Source organism: Artibeus jamaicensis, unplaced genomic scaffold (assembly GCF_021234435.1).
Source record: "Artibeus jamaicensis isolate MK-2021 breed Jamaican fruit bat unplaced genomic scaffold, CSHL_Jam_final contig_475, whole genome shotgun sequence".
Lineage (NCBI taxonomy): Eukaryota > Metazoa > Chordata > Mammalia > Chiroptera > Phyllostomidae > Artibeus > Artibeus jamaicensis.
The window spans coordinates 2,396,459-2,411,515 of record NW_026521852.1 but is presented as its reverse complement, the minus strand read 5'-3'; the positions used below and the strand labels follow the sequence as shown (position 1 = coordinate 2,411,515).

General features: G+C 47.4%; 1 protein-coding gene across 1 annotated transcript; it reads right to left on the bottom strand.

The window, feature by feature from the left end:
- Positions 1 to 5,469: 5,469 nt before the first annotated feature.
- Positions 5,470 to 8,201, bottom strand: AVPR1B (arginine vasopressin receptor 1B). The gene is made up of 3 exons (XM_053668023.1): positions 7,262 to 8,201; positions 6,087 to 6,379; positions 5,470 to 5,562 (listed from the first exon to the last, which is right to left on the bottom strand). The coding sequence occupies exons 1-3, from the start codon at positions 8,199 to 8,201 to the stop codon at positions 5,470 to 5,472; spliced, it is 1,326 nt and encodes a 441-aa protein (XP_053523998.1).
- Between the last annotated feature and the right edge of the window lie 6,856 nt (positions 8,202 to 15,057).

Here is a 15,057-nt window from a genome sequence, read left to right as displayed (position 1 = left end):
TAACAAAAATAAGGGCTATAATTATTGGAAAGGAGGATGGAATTTGTCATTGTTTGCAGATATCTTAATTCTAGAAAACTTCAGGGAATTAACTTAAAATGTTTCAAAATTGAATACATGCAGTAAGCAGTGACTAGAGAAACATACAATATACTTTCTTCAACAGTTAATTAAGACAGAAAATGAAAAAAAATGTCACTATAGCTAAGCACCTAAACATGTGGAAAGCGTAGGTTCACTCTGCCAAATTCAACCTGTCCAGTGCCCTGTCCTGTGGCATTCAGATCTTAGCAACAATTTGTGAACTTGCTCCATCTGCTAGCTATAAATGACTTTCTAGAGAACTGGGAACAGTGGGAGTATTTCATCTCCCCAGTTTCCCCTTCCCCAAGATCTGAAAAATGGTTCTGGGGCTGGAAATTATTGCTAATCTACACATCCCTCTACCTTTAGCCTGCCATTGTTCTCCTGCTAGATTTGAATTTTTGTGTGCCTCCCGCTCTCGCAATTCATATGTTGAAATCCTAATCCCCAATGTGGGATAGGAGGTGGGGCCTTTGCGAGGTGATTAGGTCATGAGGGTGGTGCCCTTATGAATGAGATTAGTGCCTACGACAGAGACCCACAGAGCTCTGCAGCCCCTCTCATCCAGCAAGGATGCCTGGAGAAGTCTGGGGCCTAGGAGAAGGCCCTCACTAACCATGCCGAAACCCTGATTTTGGACTTCTGCCTCCGAAACTGTGAGAAACAAACTTCTGTTGTTTGTAAGCCACCCAGTCTGTGGTATTTTGTTATGGTATTTATCTTATGGGCCAAGACATCTCCTCAAAAACTTTTTGAATGGGGAAAAAGAGATTCTGTTGACCAGAGAGGTAGAATGAGGACTAAACACAGACAACAACACTGTCTTTGCATCCAGCAGTGAAACTGTACTTCTTTTTGATCTCTTTTAAAAAGAAAAAAAATAAGCAGAGGACTGTAGAGGTTCCGACATGTCACAGCACACCCGAGAGACTGCGCAGGGACACTACCAAGACAGCTCCCCACTGGGAGAGGGGTCAGGGGCAGCCGGGCAGTAGAGCGCCCCATCCTGCAGAATTCTGGGTAGGCCCTGGGAGTGGGAAGGGGCACGCGTAAACAGAAGGCTGGAGTGGCTGGGTGGGCAGGGTCAAAGCATGCCAGACGTAGTTATGGACACAGGCAAGAACATGTGCAAAATAACACGTGACAGAGGGGAATTAACACAGAACAGTGAAACCAGAGCCTGTCACCGTTAGGCCAACTGGGTACAAGAGTGTTAGTATTAGGTGCACTTAATCCCAGAAAATGCCCCAGAAAGATATGTCTTCTGACCTTAGTTTAGGGAGAAGGGTAGACATCTGTTGGTGGGAGAAGAGGTAGAAGAAAAGTGAGCGGGCCTGATTGGACACAGGCTCCCTGAACAGCGTGGAGAAGGGTCTGTGCCAGGCTCAGACACAGTGGAGATGCCCTGCTTCCAGCAGTTGCTGTTGCAGAGGACAGAGACCTGAGCATCACCAACCATCTGATTAAGGTCTAATGAACTCTGCCGTGATTGGCTTCAAAGGTATGACATTTTATAGCAAATAAGTATGCCATGGAGGTTAACAATAGCACCCACCCCCATTGCTTATAAAGGGAAAGTGTTCTTGGAGAGCCTTGTTTAAGAATTGAGTAGAAAGGGGGACTCCAAGTGACTGTCAGAGGTTTGACTGATGTTGAATAAAGCGAAGGGCTCGTTTCATGTCCTAAGGAGTGTGGGTCCATAAGCTGGTGACTGGAGCCAGCTAACAATTTGAACTGCTCCGTAAAGTCACTGCTAGCCATATTTCTAGAAATAAAACAGCCTTTTGCTTGTGATACTACTGTGAGTTTAGAAGGTTAGCTGCTTAAATCTGTCTGAAAGGTCACCTGTATGAGCAATCGCCCTTCGAGGAGCATACCTTCTAGTAGGGGGAAGTCACTTTCTCCCATGTTGTATGTCATCGAGACCTCCAGGGAACAACGGTGCTGCCCCACGCTGGGTCCCTCTGTGGGTGGGAACTGGATGAACTACCAGAACTACCTTATAACAAGGAACGGAGAAACTGATTTTCTACTGGCAACCAGTTGCTGGTTGATTTCATGATAATGATGAACTGGGATTATACAGTGGACCCCAATGAATTTGACTTGTCTTCAATGAATTCTTATTCTAGAGGAGCAAGAGCCCAAATGCTCACCATGAAAGTTCAGCAGAATTCTACAAGGAACACTGTCCTATTGGCCAACAAGACCCCTGTGGATGAAGAGGCATTTTATGACCAGCATCATAACGCCCTAAATACCCCAGCTGGGGTGTTTTGCTTCTGGGATCAGGACAGATTTCTGGGGCCAGAGGGGCTTGCAAGAGTCCTTCTAACCCAAGCCCCTAGCCTCTAAACCAGACACATTACAATAACTCCATCTTATCTGGGGTTTTTGTTTTTGTTTTTGAGGTGCCACAAGCTCCCTCAAACATTCAACCTTTTGGGCAGGAATTTCTACATTTAGTCTTTTACCTGCAGCAAAATCCTCTTGTTCATTGCCCTTCCTTGCCAATACATCCTCTGTAAACTTAGCGAGAAAGAAGCATGTACCAAGGTATCTCAGGAGAACTGGGTCAAATGAGAGACCGAGGCTCTAGAACTTGAGGGAAAGTTAGTTGGCCTTAGAGCTGGGAGGCTGGTGACTTTCCCAGCCTGCCCCTCGGGTCACTACTGCTTCAGACCCACTTTCAGCTCCACACTGCCACTGTGTGGCTCCAGGGAAAATAGTAGAATACTCTTTGTTTTTTTCCTCTTAAACTGGGTGAAGGGGTTCCAGGCAGATGGATCTCCACCCCTGCTCTGCTACAATTTTACTTTAGTTTGCCTATCCCATGACGATTGTTCCTAGGAAACAAAGATGCCTAGAAATGTCCTGTTTGTTAAGGAGTTTTATTAGTCAGCTGCAACCAGATCTCTGGGCTCCTGACCCAGCAGTGAGGTGCTGCAGCCTGGGCTGAGCCTATGGCCTATTAAAAGATCTACTTACATAAAAAGCACAAACAGAGTCACTTGGAAAAGTGCTAGCCTATACTGGACAACATAAAAAGCCATTCTGAGAAGTGCCCACACTCAACCAATTAACCTTCTCCAGCCACCTTCTGCCCTGCCTGGCCCCTCACCCTCCACTCCCACATGGGTTCCAAGGGACTGAAGTACTGTATTTCACAGAGAGTTGGCCTTCTGCAGCCGGCTGTCAAAGTGAGATTGACCCAGAGAGCCCAGGACCCCTTGCTTCCCACAGAGGCCCACCTCCTCGAACCCCTTCCCAAAAGGCCTGTGAGAACTTCTTACACACACTGCAAAAGCTGTCATTGATAGATCCAGATGAGACCCTGCCATTTCCTCGGAGCCATCTGGGATAGGCTCCTGAGGCCCCTGCCCAGTGTCCAGCTGCTCTTCACTGGCCTGATCATTGAACAGCCCCAGCTTTCTGAAAAAGATCAAATGCAGCCTTTCTATGGGAGGAGGAGTATAGGCCCCAAGCCACCACCACAGGTAAATCTCTCCTGTGCAATGCAAAATGGAAATATAATGTATAGTGTATTATTTGCTACAGAAGGCAAGAGTAGATAGACGTAGAAGGTGCTCTGGCCAGCCATGACTCCACATGTCCCCTTGTCCCCTCTGAACTGTACAGTCTCCTGGACCCAGTGCCCTAGAAATTACCCATCAGATGCAGCCCAAAGCCAGGCTATCATTATCATCTCTAACATCAGTAGGATGTTCTATTGTCTACAGTCTTCCAAGTCCCTCCAACAAGGTGGCACTCTTACTCCTTTTTAACAAATAAGGAACTGTTGCTTAGGGAGATTGGATAACTTGCCCAGGTTCACACAGGTAGAAAAGAGATGAGATCGGGGCTCAAACCCATATCTTTGGGGTATAAGACTGGTGTCCCTTCTATTTCCCATCCATCACCATGAGCAAAGATTTACTTAGTACTTACTGTGGGCACTGGGGTCAGGAACTGTGGTCTGGAGTAGCTTGTGTAAACAGGAGCAACTTCAACAGCTCAGGCTGGTGTTGTTGCCTAGATCCCCCAGGGCAGGTGGACAGGGGAGAAGTGGTTGGTTGTCAGGGACTCACATGGGTGACAGAGAACAGGGAAGAGACCGTGGGTCCTCTCCCTTGAGCCTTGGTCCCACTGGGCCCTGGACCCCGTCCTCCAGTTTTATAACACTGAAGGGCTGGAATGCTCGGTTCACTCACAGCACTCGGCTTAGTTCTTTTAAAGAAACCTAAGGAGGCTTCTGAGAGCTCAGTGGCCTCTTAAAAGTGTATCCCTAAAGCCACAGTCATTTCTTAAAGCTTCCCTGGGAGAGAAGGACAGATTGAACCTGTTTTCTGGAGCTGCTCTCAGGAGCTCCTAGTTAGATTAACAGCCTCCTGCATAGGACAGAGCTCATGGGCTTCCGAACAACCTGTGCATCCGCAGTCCTGTCTGATCTTCACAACTCTGAGAGCGAGCATTTCACCTACACTGGTCACCAGTGGTGACATGGTGATGAGACCAGGACCCAGTTCCGGACTTTTTAGTGGTGCTTTTCCCACCATCAAGGTCATCTCTGAGATGAGAATCAGAATTAGGCTGAATTAGACCCCCCTGGAGATAATTCAGGACAAAGCCCCAGATTTTGTCTGTCTCTCCCTGCATCAGTATCACAGAATTGAGGGCAAGAATACACAGTGTGGCCATGGAAGGGCCCTCGGTCACCAGAATTTAGTCAAAGAGTGTAAAGGTCATTGTCACAAAAATCCAACAATTCTTCTGGAGCCTGTTGGTTAGAGTACCCTTTGTATATTTCTGTTGTGCTATCATTTCCAGCCTCGCAAAGTCATGAAAGATGGGAGCTGAGAAAGACCTTAGAGTACATTTTCATTCCACAAGTGAGGCAACTGAGGTCCAGAGAGTGGGTGGCTGGCTCACGATCGTACAGTTACTTGCAGGCAGAGGCGAATGTTACACCCCGGGCTCCTGACTTGAGCACAGCATGTGCACAATTCGTGTGGAAGCTCTGAAGAGCCTCAAGTAAATCCAGAGCCATGATTCCCATCACACTTCTCAAGAGACGTGTTCTGTGATCTGTGCAGCCCCAGGGGAAGGAGCTGTCTGGATACCTTTCAGGGCAAGGAGTAGCAACCTGCCCTGCTGCCTCCGAGTTTTCCTCCATTCTAAAGTTTACTGTGGCCCCTCTCTTTCCCTCCCTTCCTCCCCTCACCCTCAGTGGGTCAGACCACTGAAAATATACAACACTCTGTCCGTGCCCTAAAAAAGGGCGTGGTGTGGGAAGAAGAGAAACTTGAATTTGCAGAGTGAATGCTCGTTACCTGGCGCTGTACTAAATATTACATCTTGAGTTAGTGCTCGTTAGCTGGTGTTGTGCTAAATGCTATATCTCTCTATCCAGTAAACACAAGGACATAGCGGATGAAGCCCCCTGACCCATTCACTTTTCTTCATTAAATGATCCTCCCTCTACCAAAAAATAAAAATGAAAAATAAAAAATCCAGGATCCAATAGGGTCCTTCTCTTGGTTTTTCACTTCCGCCCTCTCCTGGTTGGGCTGATTGTACTTAGTTAAGTTATGTTGGGGACACATAGTCAAGGTCAGAGATCAGCCTCTGAGTTGCCACCTATGGAGCCCCAGACAGGGCTGACCTAGTCCTACCCCAGATCTGGGGCACAACATTTGCCACATGGGTGTGTTCCTAGACACCTTGTGAACATGGCAGGATCAGGGGAATAGACAGTCTCTTTACCCCTGACTCCCAGCATGAGAGATGGGGAGCGAATGCAGGCAGGCCAGACACTAAGTGTGGCCATTCTGGCCTTTTCATGCTGCCCAAACTGGGCTCCCCTAATTCCATCCCAGAGCTTCCCAGCATTTGCAGCCAGTGCTGAGATGAGCTGAAACCCTCCTAGAGCCCCATGGGCAGCACCAGACTCCAAGGAATGTTCCCTAAAAGATGCCTGCCTCAGTGACACCTTCCCTGTCCACCCACTCTGAGTCCTTTGGTGACCCTTCAGGCCCAGGCCTCCCACTGAAGCTGGGGCTGAGGCTGTGGGTGGGCGGGCAGCTGGAGCGGGTCAGCAGCAGCGTGGTGCGGCGGCTGGAGAAGCTGCCATTGGAGAGCTGCCTGCGCATCCGGGGCTGCGGGCCCCCACAGCAGGCCAGATGGCGCAGGGCGTGTGGCCACAGGTGGCTGTTGAAGCCCATGTAGATCCAGGGGTTGCAGCAGCTGCTGAGGTTGCCCAAAAGCATGGTAATGGTGAAAACCACATTGGTTGAATCTGCCAAGAGAGAAGCATGGGAAGCCTTAGAATGACAGCTAGAAGGGATCTGAGAGGGAATCTGGGTCTCCGTTGAACAAGGAGAAAACTGAGTCCTAGAAAGGCGAGGGGGCTCGCTTGGGTTCCTCCGTCAGGGAGAAGCACAGCTAAGACTTGAACCTGGGACTCCCAACTCCAGAGTCTTAACTCGCTGGCTTTTTTTGTAACTACAGGGTTTGCTCCAAGATGACTTTAGAGGTTGACAGGACTGGCCCAAATAGGAGATGCTGTCTTTGTTCCACACCTAGACCTTGAATTTTCTAATGGATGTAGACCCTGAGCAAGGCAACTTCCATAACACTGGGAGAATAACCATGACTCTAGGCCACGTTCGGGTTTCCCCATCCCCACTATGTCATACATACGGGTGCACACTGGCTTCTGGATTCCGCCCTCCTCGACCCCTCCGGGCCGTCCCACTCATTCTGTTACAGACACCTGCTGTGTCCTGGCAGACATTCAGCTGCCAGTCGAGGGCGGGGGGAAAGAAACAGCAGGCTCTAACACAGGGACTCAGGGACAGGAAGCCAGGAGGCCAGTGTGCTGTGGAGGCGACCTGGGTGTACTGGAGAGTAAGTTAAAAGGGCCCCAAAGGGCTTCCATTTTTCTAAGGGAGCACTCTGTTCCTGCATGCATTGCTCAGAAAGGCACGTGGTAAGTGGTACATCAGTCTACACAGGTAAGGGATGTGGGGTTGAGGGACAGGCTGACCATGGGGGTGGGCACGGCAGACAGGCAGGAAGGGCACTCTGGGAGGCACCGTAGTCCTTTCCTCATCCTCCTGTTCTCCCTTCCCGCTCTTTTCCACTCGCTCCACCCTCCATCCCCACCACACACACTTGCCTTCATCAGGGGCGTTCCTGTCCCACACAGTCCACATCTGGACACTGAAAAAGGGTGCCCAGCAGATGATGAAGGCCAGCACAATGATGAAGGTCATCTTCACAGTTCGGATCTTGGCCCTTGAAATTGTGCTGATACTGCTGACCCGAGACGGCAGTTCCTTTGTGGCTGCAGCTGGGGTGGGAGGTGAGGCCCTCTCCCAAGTCTTCCAGCCCCCTCCTTCTATCTTCCAGGTCTGTGTCTTGACTTTTAGGTTCTTACAGATCTCATAGCAGATGAGGCTGTAGCAGGCTGTGAGCATGGCCACAGGCAGGATGAAGATGGCCAAGGCAGTCCAGGTGATGTAGGCCCGTGACCCCCAAGGGAAGCGAAAGTCTGCCCAGCAGTCCAACACCCCTGAACCCTGGATCACTTCCCGCAAAGAAAAAATGAAGAGTTGAGGGAGGCTGAGGATGGCAGCCAGCAGCCAGGGAGCAGCGATGAGTGGATAGGTAGACTGGGTGGGCTGCTGGAGGCTCCGCAGGGGGTGGCACACTGCCAGGTACCGGTCCAGTGTCATGGCGAGCAGCATGTAGGTGGAGGCGAACATGCTGAGTGCCTGCAGGTACTTGACAGCCCGGCAGAGAAGGTCTGGGCCCTGGAAGCGGTAGGTGATGTCCCACAGCAGCTGGGGCAGCACCTGGAAGAGCGCCACGGCCAGGTCGGCCAGGGCCAGGTGCAGCACAAACAGGTGCATGCGGGCACACTTGCGGCCCTGCTGGCCCAGTGTCAGCAGCACAGTCAGGTTGCCCCCTGTCGTCAGCAGTAGCACAGTGGCCAGGACTGCAATCTCCACCTTGGCCAGCTCCTCGTCCCGACCCAGCCAGGGCGTGGTAGTGTTGGGGGCAGAGAGGGTGGCCCCAGGGGTGGGATTGGCAGCCCAATGAGGCCCAGAATCCATGGTAGAAGTTTGCTGTGAGGGAAGGGAAGAGGGAGAGAGCGGGTGGAGAGTGGGTGGCCAGGAGAAGTTCAGGGATGGACTGGAGTGGGAGGCCAAGGTTTAGTGGAGAAAAAGGAGAAAGGCAGGGTGACAGGGAACAGGCTGCCAGTAGGTGGAAATAGTTGAGGACAGGAATAGAGAGAAGGAGGGAGAATGAGATAAGGAAGTGGATGATTCCAAAGAGGAGTGAAGAGAAGTTATGGGGGAGACAGGGTGTGGGGAAGGGAAGAATGAATGAGGCTGTGCAGGGTGAGACTTTCAAAGCGAAAGAAGGCCTGGGGGGCGGCGCCAGTCCCAAATCCACCCCAAATTCTCTTTCTCCAAACTTTTCTGGAAGCGGAAAGCAGATGTCCCCAAGCCTGCTTGGAGGCACAGTCAGGGCCACCCATGTACCCTGCCAGCGAGGAGCCACAAGTGGCAGCAGGAGCGCTGAGTCTCCGTAGGGCCGGCAGATTTTATAAGCTGGCAGCGGAGCCCAGCCACCAGCGCGGGTTGGCTCTTGCAGAGGAGGAGGCGGAGTGAGACTCAGGCCCCTGGCGAGGGAGGGGGGTTATTGAGGGAGGGTAAGGGGACAGGGACTGAGGGGCGCGGGATCAGGGACTAGGAGCGAGAGAAAGAGACGAAGAAAGCAGCGCTCAGCAGCCGACTGGACTCGCAAATCTGCAAACTGGCAAACTCGTCTACGGTGTACCCTGGACCCTCGGACTGACTCCTGAGACAGGTGCGCACCTGGGGATGGGGTGGCCGTCACCCACCGTCTGCGACCCTGCGGTGACAGTGCTGTTGGGCGCTGCCCGCCCCAGGCTCCTTAGGCCAGTGAAGGATCCAAAGTCTGCAGAAGAGGCACTCGGGCAAGGCAGCGTCCCACACGGAGCCCCCGCCCCCTCAAGGGAGCAGGCTCACTTCAGACCTTGGTGGGAGACTTGGAGCCAGTCAGGAAGGAAGAAAAAGTAAGGAGATGCGTGGGGAGAGGGATGGGGTGGAAGCAGCTAGACCTGGGGCCCTATAGCTCTTGATGGGAGGAGGTGCCGACTGGAGAAATTCCCTACTGTGTCTGCAGGAGAAGCCTTAACCCCTGGCCTCCCAGGCTCTCTCCCAACCATATCCTAAAGGCAGTTAGCATCCTGCGAGGTGGAAAACGGAGGCCCGAGTTCTATGTTCTCTCTCGAAGATCACAATTAGGAAGCAGTAGCTGCAGGACTAGGGTCAGGGAGGTGTGCTCTTCTGAGTGCAGACTTACTGACATCCAGGACGCAGGGCACTGGTGCCGAGGGCAAAACCAGTGCAGCCAAAAGCTTCAGCTCTGCAAAGAAGGCCGTATGCGATGGAGTGGGTGGTGTGTGGTGTGTGGTGTGTGGTGTGTGGTGCTGGCTGCGGGGCTCCCTTTATTTTCCGGTCACAGACAGGGTGGGTTGTTGGGACTCTCTCCAGAGCAGATTAGACGTTCATCAGGAGTGACAACGCATGGCCCACGACCCTCAGATGGGGCAGGGTCCAGCATTGTCCCGAGGCCCTCTCGTCCTGCCTTTTAATCAAACCATCCCCCTCAGTATCACGCACTCACCCACACACCCAGGTAGCATCGCTGTTTGAAGGGCCACCTCCTGAGTACGCCCCACTTCACTTCCACCTCATCCTGTCGCCAGAGGCCACACACTCACCATTTCTCACCTGAGCACAGTAGCATCCTTCTCTGGTACTCTTCGGCCCAGCTGCACCTCCTCAAGAATTTCGCTCTTTATATATTCTTATTTTAAGTCTCTACTAATTCACTCCCGTCTGCAGGCAACCAAAATCCAGTGTTGTCCATTAAAAAAATTATAGGCCTCCCCTCCAACTGTTACAGTCTCTTTCCCTTCACAACAAAACATTTCAAAAGGGCTGGCATGCTTGTCTCCATTTTATAGTGAGAAATAATTTGTCATTTATTTCAAATTATATTTAAATTATATACATTTAAACATGTTTTTAAAACATTACATATTGCACAAATGACATCATACTATATATATCATTCTGAAACTTGATTTTAAAAAACAATTTGCCTTGGCTGGTGTGGCTTAGTTGATTGAGCGTCAGCCTATGAAGCAGGGGGTTACTGGTTCAATCCCTAGTCAGGGCACATGCCAGGGTTGCGGGCCAGGTCCCCAGTCGGGGTTGCAAGAGGCAACCACACATTGATGTTTCTCTCCTTCTCCCTCCTTTCCCCTCTCTAAAAATATAAATCAATAATACCTTTAAACATTTTATTGGGATAACATTGGTGAATAACATTATATAAATTTCAGATGTACACCTTTACAATGGAACATGGTTATGCTCCATTGTGCGCTGACCACCTGGAGTCTAGCCTCCTTTCCTCACCGTGTCTCGGACCACTTTACCCTCTCTGTTCTGCCCTGTAACCCCCTTCCCCTCTGGTAACCACCATTCTGTTGACTGTATCTATGAGTTTGGGTTTTGCTTGTTTTGTTCTGTTGGTTCATTTGTTGCTTTTTGTTTTATATCTCACATATAAACTAAATCATATGGTTTTTGTCTTTTTCTGTCTGACTTAGCATAATACTCTCAAGATCCATCTATGTTGTCACGAATGGTAATATTTCATTGTAATTGGTAGTGGTAATATTTCATTACCACTATTACAATCATTTCATAAAAATATGAGTTTTTTTATGTCTGAGTATAATTCCATCATACATATGTACCATGTCTTCTTTATCCAAACATCCATCAATGGACACTTAGGTTGTTTACATGTGTTGGCTATTGTAAATGATGATGCAATAGATACAGGTGCATATATCTTTGTAAATATGTGTTTTCAAATTTGGGGGTATAGATACCAGAAGAGGAACTGCTAGGTCACGTGGTATCTCTATTCTTAATTTTTGGGGAACCCTCCATACTTTTCCATAGTCACTTCACTAATTAACATTCACAAGGGTTCATCCAACAATGCACAAGGGCTCCCTTTTCTTCACATCCTCACTAACACCTGTCATTTCTTGTCTTTTTGATAACAGCCATTGTAACAGGTGTGAGGTGATCTCTCATTGTGGCTCTGATTTGCATTTACCTAATGATTAGTGATGCTGAGCATCTTTTCATGTACCTGCTGGACATCTGCATGCCTTTTTTGGAAAATATCAACTTAGATTTTCTGCCTATTTTTTAATTGGATTGTACATTTTTGCTATTTTTTCCCATTTAGTAGGTTGCCTTATAGTTCAATTTAGTTCCACTTGTTTATTTTCCCTTTTGTTGCCAGATTCAAAAAACCATTGTCAAGACCTCCTTGCCATCAAGGAGCTTACCACCTCTGTTTTATTCTAGGAGACTTTTGGATTCAGATTTACATTCAAGTCTTTAATCCATTTTGAGTTCATTTTGTGCTTGATGAAAATAGTGTTCAATTTCATCCCTTTACATATGGCTGTCCAATTTTCCCAGCACCATCTATTGAAGAGACTGTTCTTTCCACATTGTATATTCTTAGCTCCCTTGTTATAAATTAATTGGCCGCATATTGCATGGGTTTATTTCGGGAAATACTGCTGCTTCTTCATTCTTTGGTTTTAAGCATTATTTACTGGCTTTCCTTTTGGTAGATGAGCATATAGTGTCCTTTCAACACAGAGCCACTACTCGTATGTATACTTCCTGTACCCCCAACCTCATCTTCCCAATATAATTATGGGAATAGTGACCTGTGGGTCCCCATCTGAGGCTGACTCTGTATGAACTGCAAGTTGAATCTTAAGAGAATAATAAAGATTTTATAAAGCCTCCTGCCAAAAATATTTAAAAAATTAAAAACATATACTTCATAATCAAATAGTTTAATCTAATTCTTTACAAAAAGATTTGTTTCCCTGGATCTGAATGTTGGTTTCTATATTACTAACTAGTAGACTCAGAGGCAGAGAAATTGAAATTATTATAAGTCGAAATTGTTAGATGCCACTTCAATTAAAAAAGAAAGAAGGATTCTATTTTTATATATTCAACTTTAATATAATGTTTTCAGGAATAGACCTCTCGTGAAAAATCAAATTTATCTCTCATGATATATACTTATCAGTATCTCTTCCCTTAACAATCCTCCACCTTGGCCAAAAGGATGAACTCAAAATCATTCTTGCACTAGTGTTGGCCAGTGGACAGTGGGGATGTGTGCCCCTCTTGTGTCCCACAATGACCAAGGTAGAAAAAGTGGATAAGGGCATTTTTTCTTCTGCAGCCTCTGGGTGCCTAGTCTGCAGAGGCCTCTTCCTGGTTGGAACTCAGAGCCCGCTCAGCATGCTGAGTTACTTGCCAGAACTAGCATTTCATAGAAGTGCCTGGTCCCTCTCGACACACCTGTCATCCACTAGGTACTGGCCTTTCTGCCTGCATGGGCAACCCTTGATTCACAGTCCCATAAATGTCTAGATAGAGGAAGTGCTCTGGGGAAGATGGGCCATTACAGGGACTAATGCATCTTTTACAGCCAGCAGCAGGCCTTGGTGTCGCCACCATCTTCTGTTAAGTTGGTTTAATGCTGAGATTGATGGAGAGCTGGCTGGTAACAGGAGTGGGTGTGGAGGGTGAAGAGTCAGCCTAATCAGTGTTGATTTCAGGGCCTCCCAGAGTCTCCACTTTGTTTTCCTTGCCATAAAGTATCTTGTACAGTTGTAGAATGTTGGAGTTGAAAGGGACTTAGCTTTTTGTTCAGACCAAGAGGCTAAGGAGTAATAAGAAGAAACTCACTTTTTCATTCCACCCCCCCCCAAAAAAAATCCATCCTGAAAGACAAACATACAAGTGAAGTTCTCAACATCATATGATATTGGAAGTGAGAATGTGACTAGGACCCAAGTCTATCTGTGTGCTCTTTTTGCCCTGTCATACATTGGTCCCTCATGAAAGTCCCTCATTCACATTGGCTGCATGTGAGAATCTCCTGAACCAATTGTAAAATGCCCCAGCCTCCCCACCTGAGATTCTGATCACTGCCATAGAGCAAAAGTTTCAGCTCTGCAGCTAATAAAGCCCATTCAGTGCTTGGCACATAACAAAAGCACAAAAACTTCTACTGAATGTTAATTCAGAATTTAATGAGCACAAATGAGTAAATTAATTATCTCCATTGGGTAAGATTGCTTTATTTTTCTAACTTTATTGTAGAAATGTTTAAACATTCACAAAAGTAGCTTCCAGCCAAGATGGAGACATAGGTAGGTACCATATTTTTGGACTATAAGACACATTTTTCCTCCCCCAAATTTTGGAGGAATAATGGTTGTTAATGCTGCTGTTGAGTTCTGTTTACATTTACATTAGTAAAATATTATGTTATTTATGTTACTAAATATTTTACCACATTTTTTGCTTCAAAAATTTTTTTCTGATTTTCCTCCTTTAAAATCTAGGTATGTCTTATGGTCCAAAAATATGGTATACTTTGCCTCCTCACAGAACCAAAAGAAGGACAACAAAATTAAAAACAAAAAAAAACCCCCCAGAACTGCCAGAAAAATTAAACTGTATGGAAGTCTGACAGCCAAGGAGTTAAAGAAGAAACATTCATTCAGACTGGTAGATAGGGCAGGGACAGGCAGCCAGGGCACAGAGGACTTGTGGCAAGGCAGTGGCTGGAGGATCAGGTGGTCCCACATTTGCATGTGGATAAACTGGGAGGAACAACTGGGGAGCGAGACAGATTGTGCAACCCAGGGTTATAGTGCAGGAAAAGAACTTCTAAAAATCTCTGGCTGTAAAAACTTCCAGAGGTGGGGGTTGCGGTGGTGGGAAAAGCTCCCAGGCTCACAAGGGAGTTCATTGGAGAGACCCACAGGGTCCTAGAATGTATACAAATCCACCCACCCAGGAATCAGCACCAGAAGGGCCCAATTAGCTTATGGGAAGTGGGGGAAGTGACTGAGAGCCAAGCAAGCAACGATGTTCCCTCTTGGACCCCTCTCCCACATACAACACCACAACACAGAACTTGGGCTGCCCTGTCCTGGTGAACACCTAAGGCTCCTCCCCTTACTACATAAAAGGTACACCAAGACAAAGTAATATGGCCCAAATTAATGAACAGGTCAAAACTCCAAAAATAGAACTAAGTGACAAGGAGATAATTCACTTATCAGATGCAGAGTTCAAAACACTGGTAATCAGGATGCTCACAGAATAGGTTGAGTATGGTCACAAAATAGAGGAAATAGTAAAGGCTATGCAAAGTGAAATAAAGAAAAATATACAGGGAACCAACATTGAAGAAAAAGAAACCAGGACTCAAATCAATGATTTGGAGCAGAAGGACGAAATAAACATTTGACCAGAACAGAATGAAGAAATGAGAATTTAAAAAATGAGGAGAGGCTCAGAAACCTCTGGGACAACTTTAAACATTACAACATCTGAATCATAGGGGTGCCAGAAGGAGAAGAGGAAGAGCAAGAAATTGAAAACTTATTTGAAAAAATAATGAAGGAGAACTTCCCCAATCTAGCAAAGGAAATAGACTTCCAGGAAGTCCAGGAAGCTTGGAGAGTCCCAAAGAAGTTGGACCCAAGAAAGCACACACCAAGGCACATCATCATTACATTACCCAAGGTTAAGGATAAGGATAGAGCCTTAAAAGTAGCAAGAGAAAAGAAGATACTTACCTACAAAGGAGTTCTCATAAGACTACCAGCTAATTTCTCAAAAGAAATTTTGCAGGCAAGAAGGGGCTGGAAATAAGTATTTAAAGTCATGAAAGACAAGGATCTATACCCAAGTTTACTTTATCCAGCAAAGCTATCATTTAGAATGGAAGGGCAAA

What these genes read in the sequence shown, in the direction of transcription:
- AVPR1B (XM_053668023.1), bottom strand. Translation starts at nt 8,201, where the DNA reads ATGGATTCTGGGCCTCATTGGGCTGCCAATCCCACCCCTGGGGCCACC. An exon ending in CAGGAACGCCCCTGATGAAG is followed by an intron (nt 6,380 to 7,261) that starts GCAAGTGTGTGT and finishes CTCTCTTGGCAG; the next exon opens with ATTCAACCAATGTGGTTTTC. An exon ending in CACCAAAGGACTCAGAGTGG is followed by an intron (nt 5,563 to 6,086) that starts GTGGACAGGGAA and finishes ATTTTTTGGTAG; the next exon opens with AGGGAGGATCATTTAATGAA.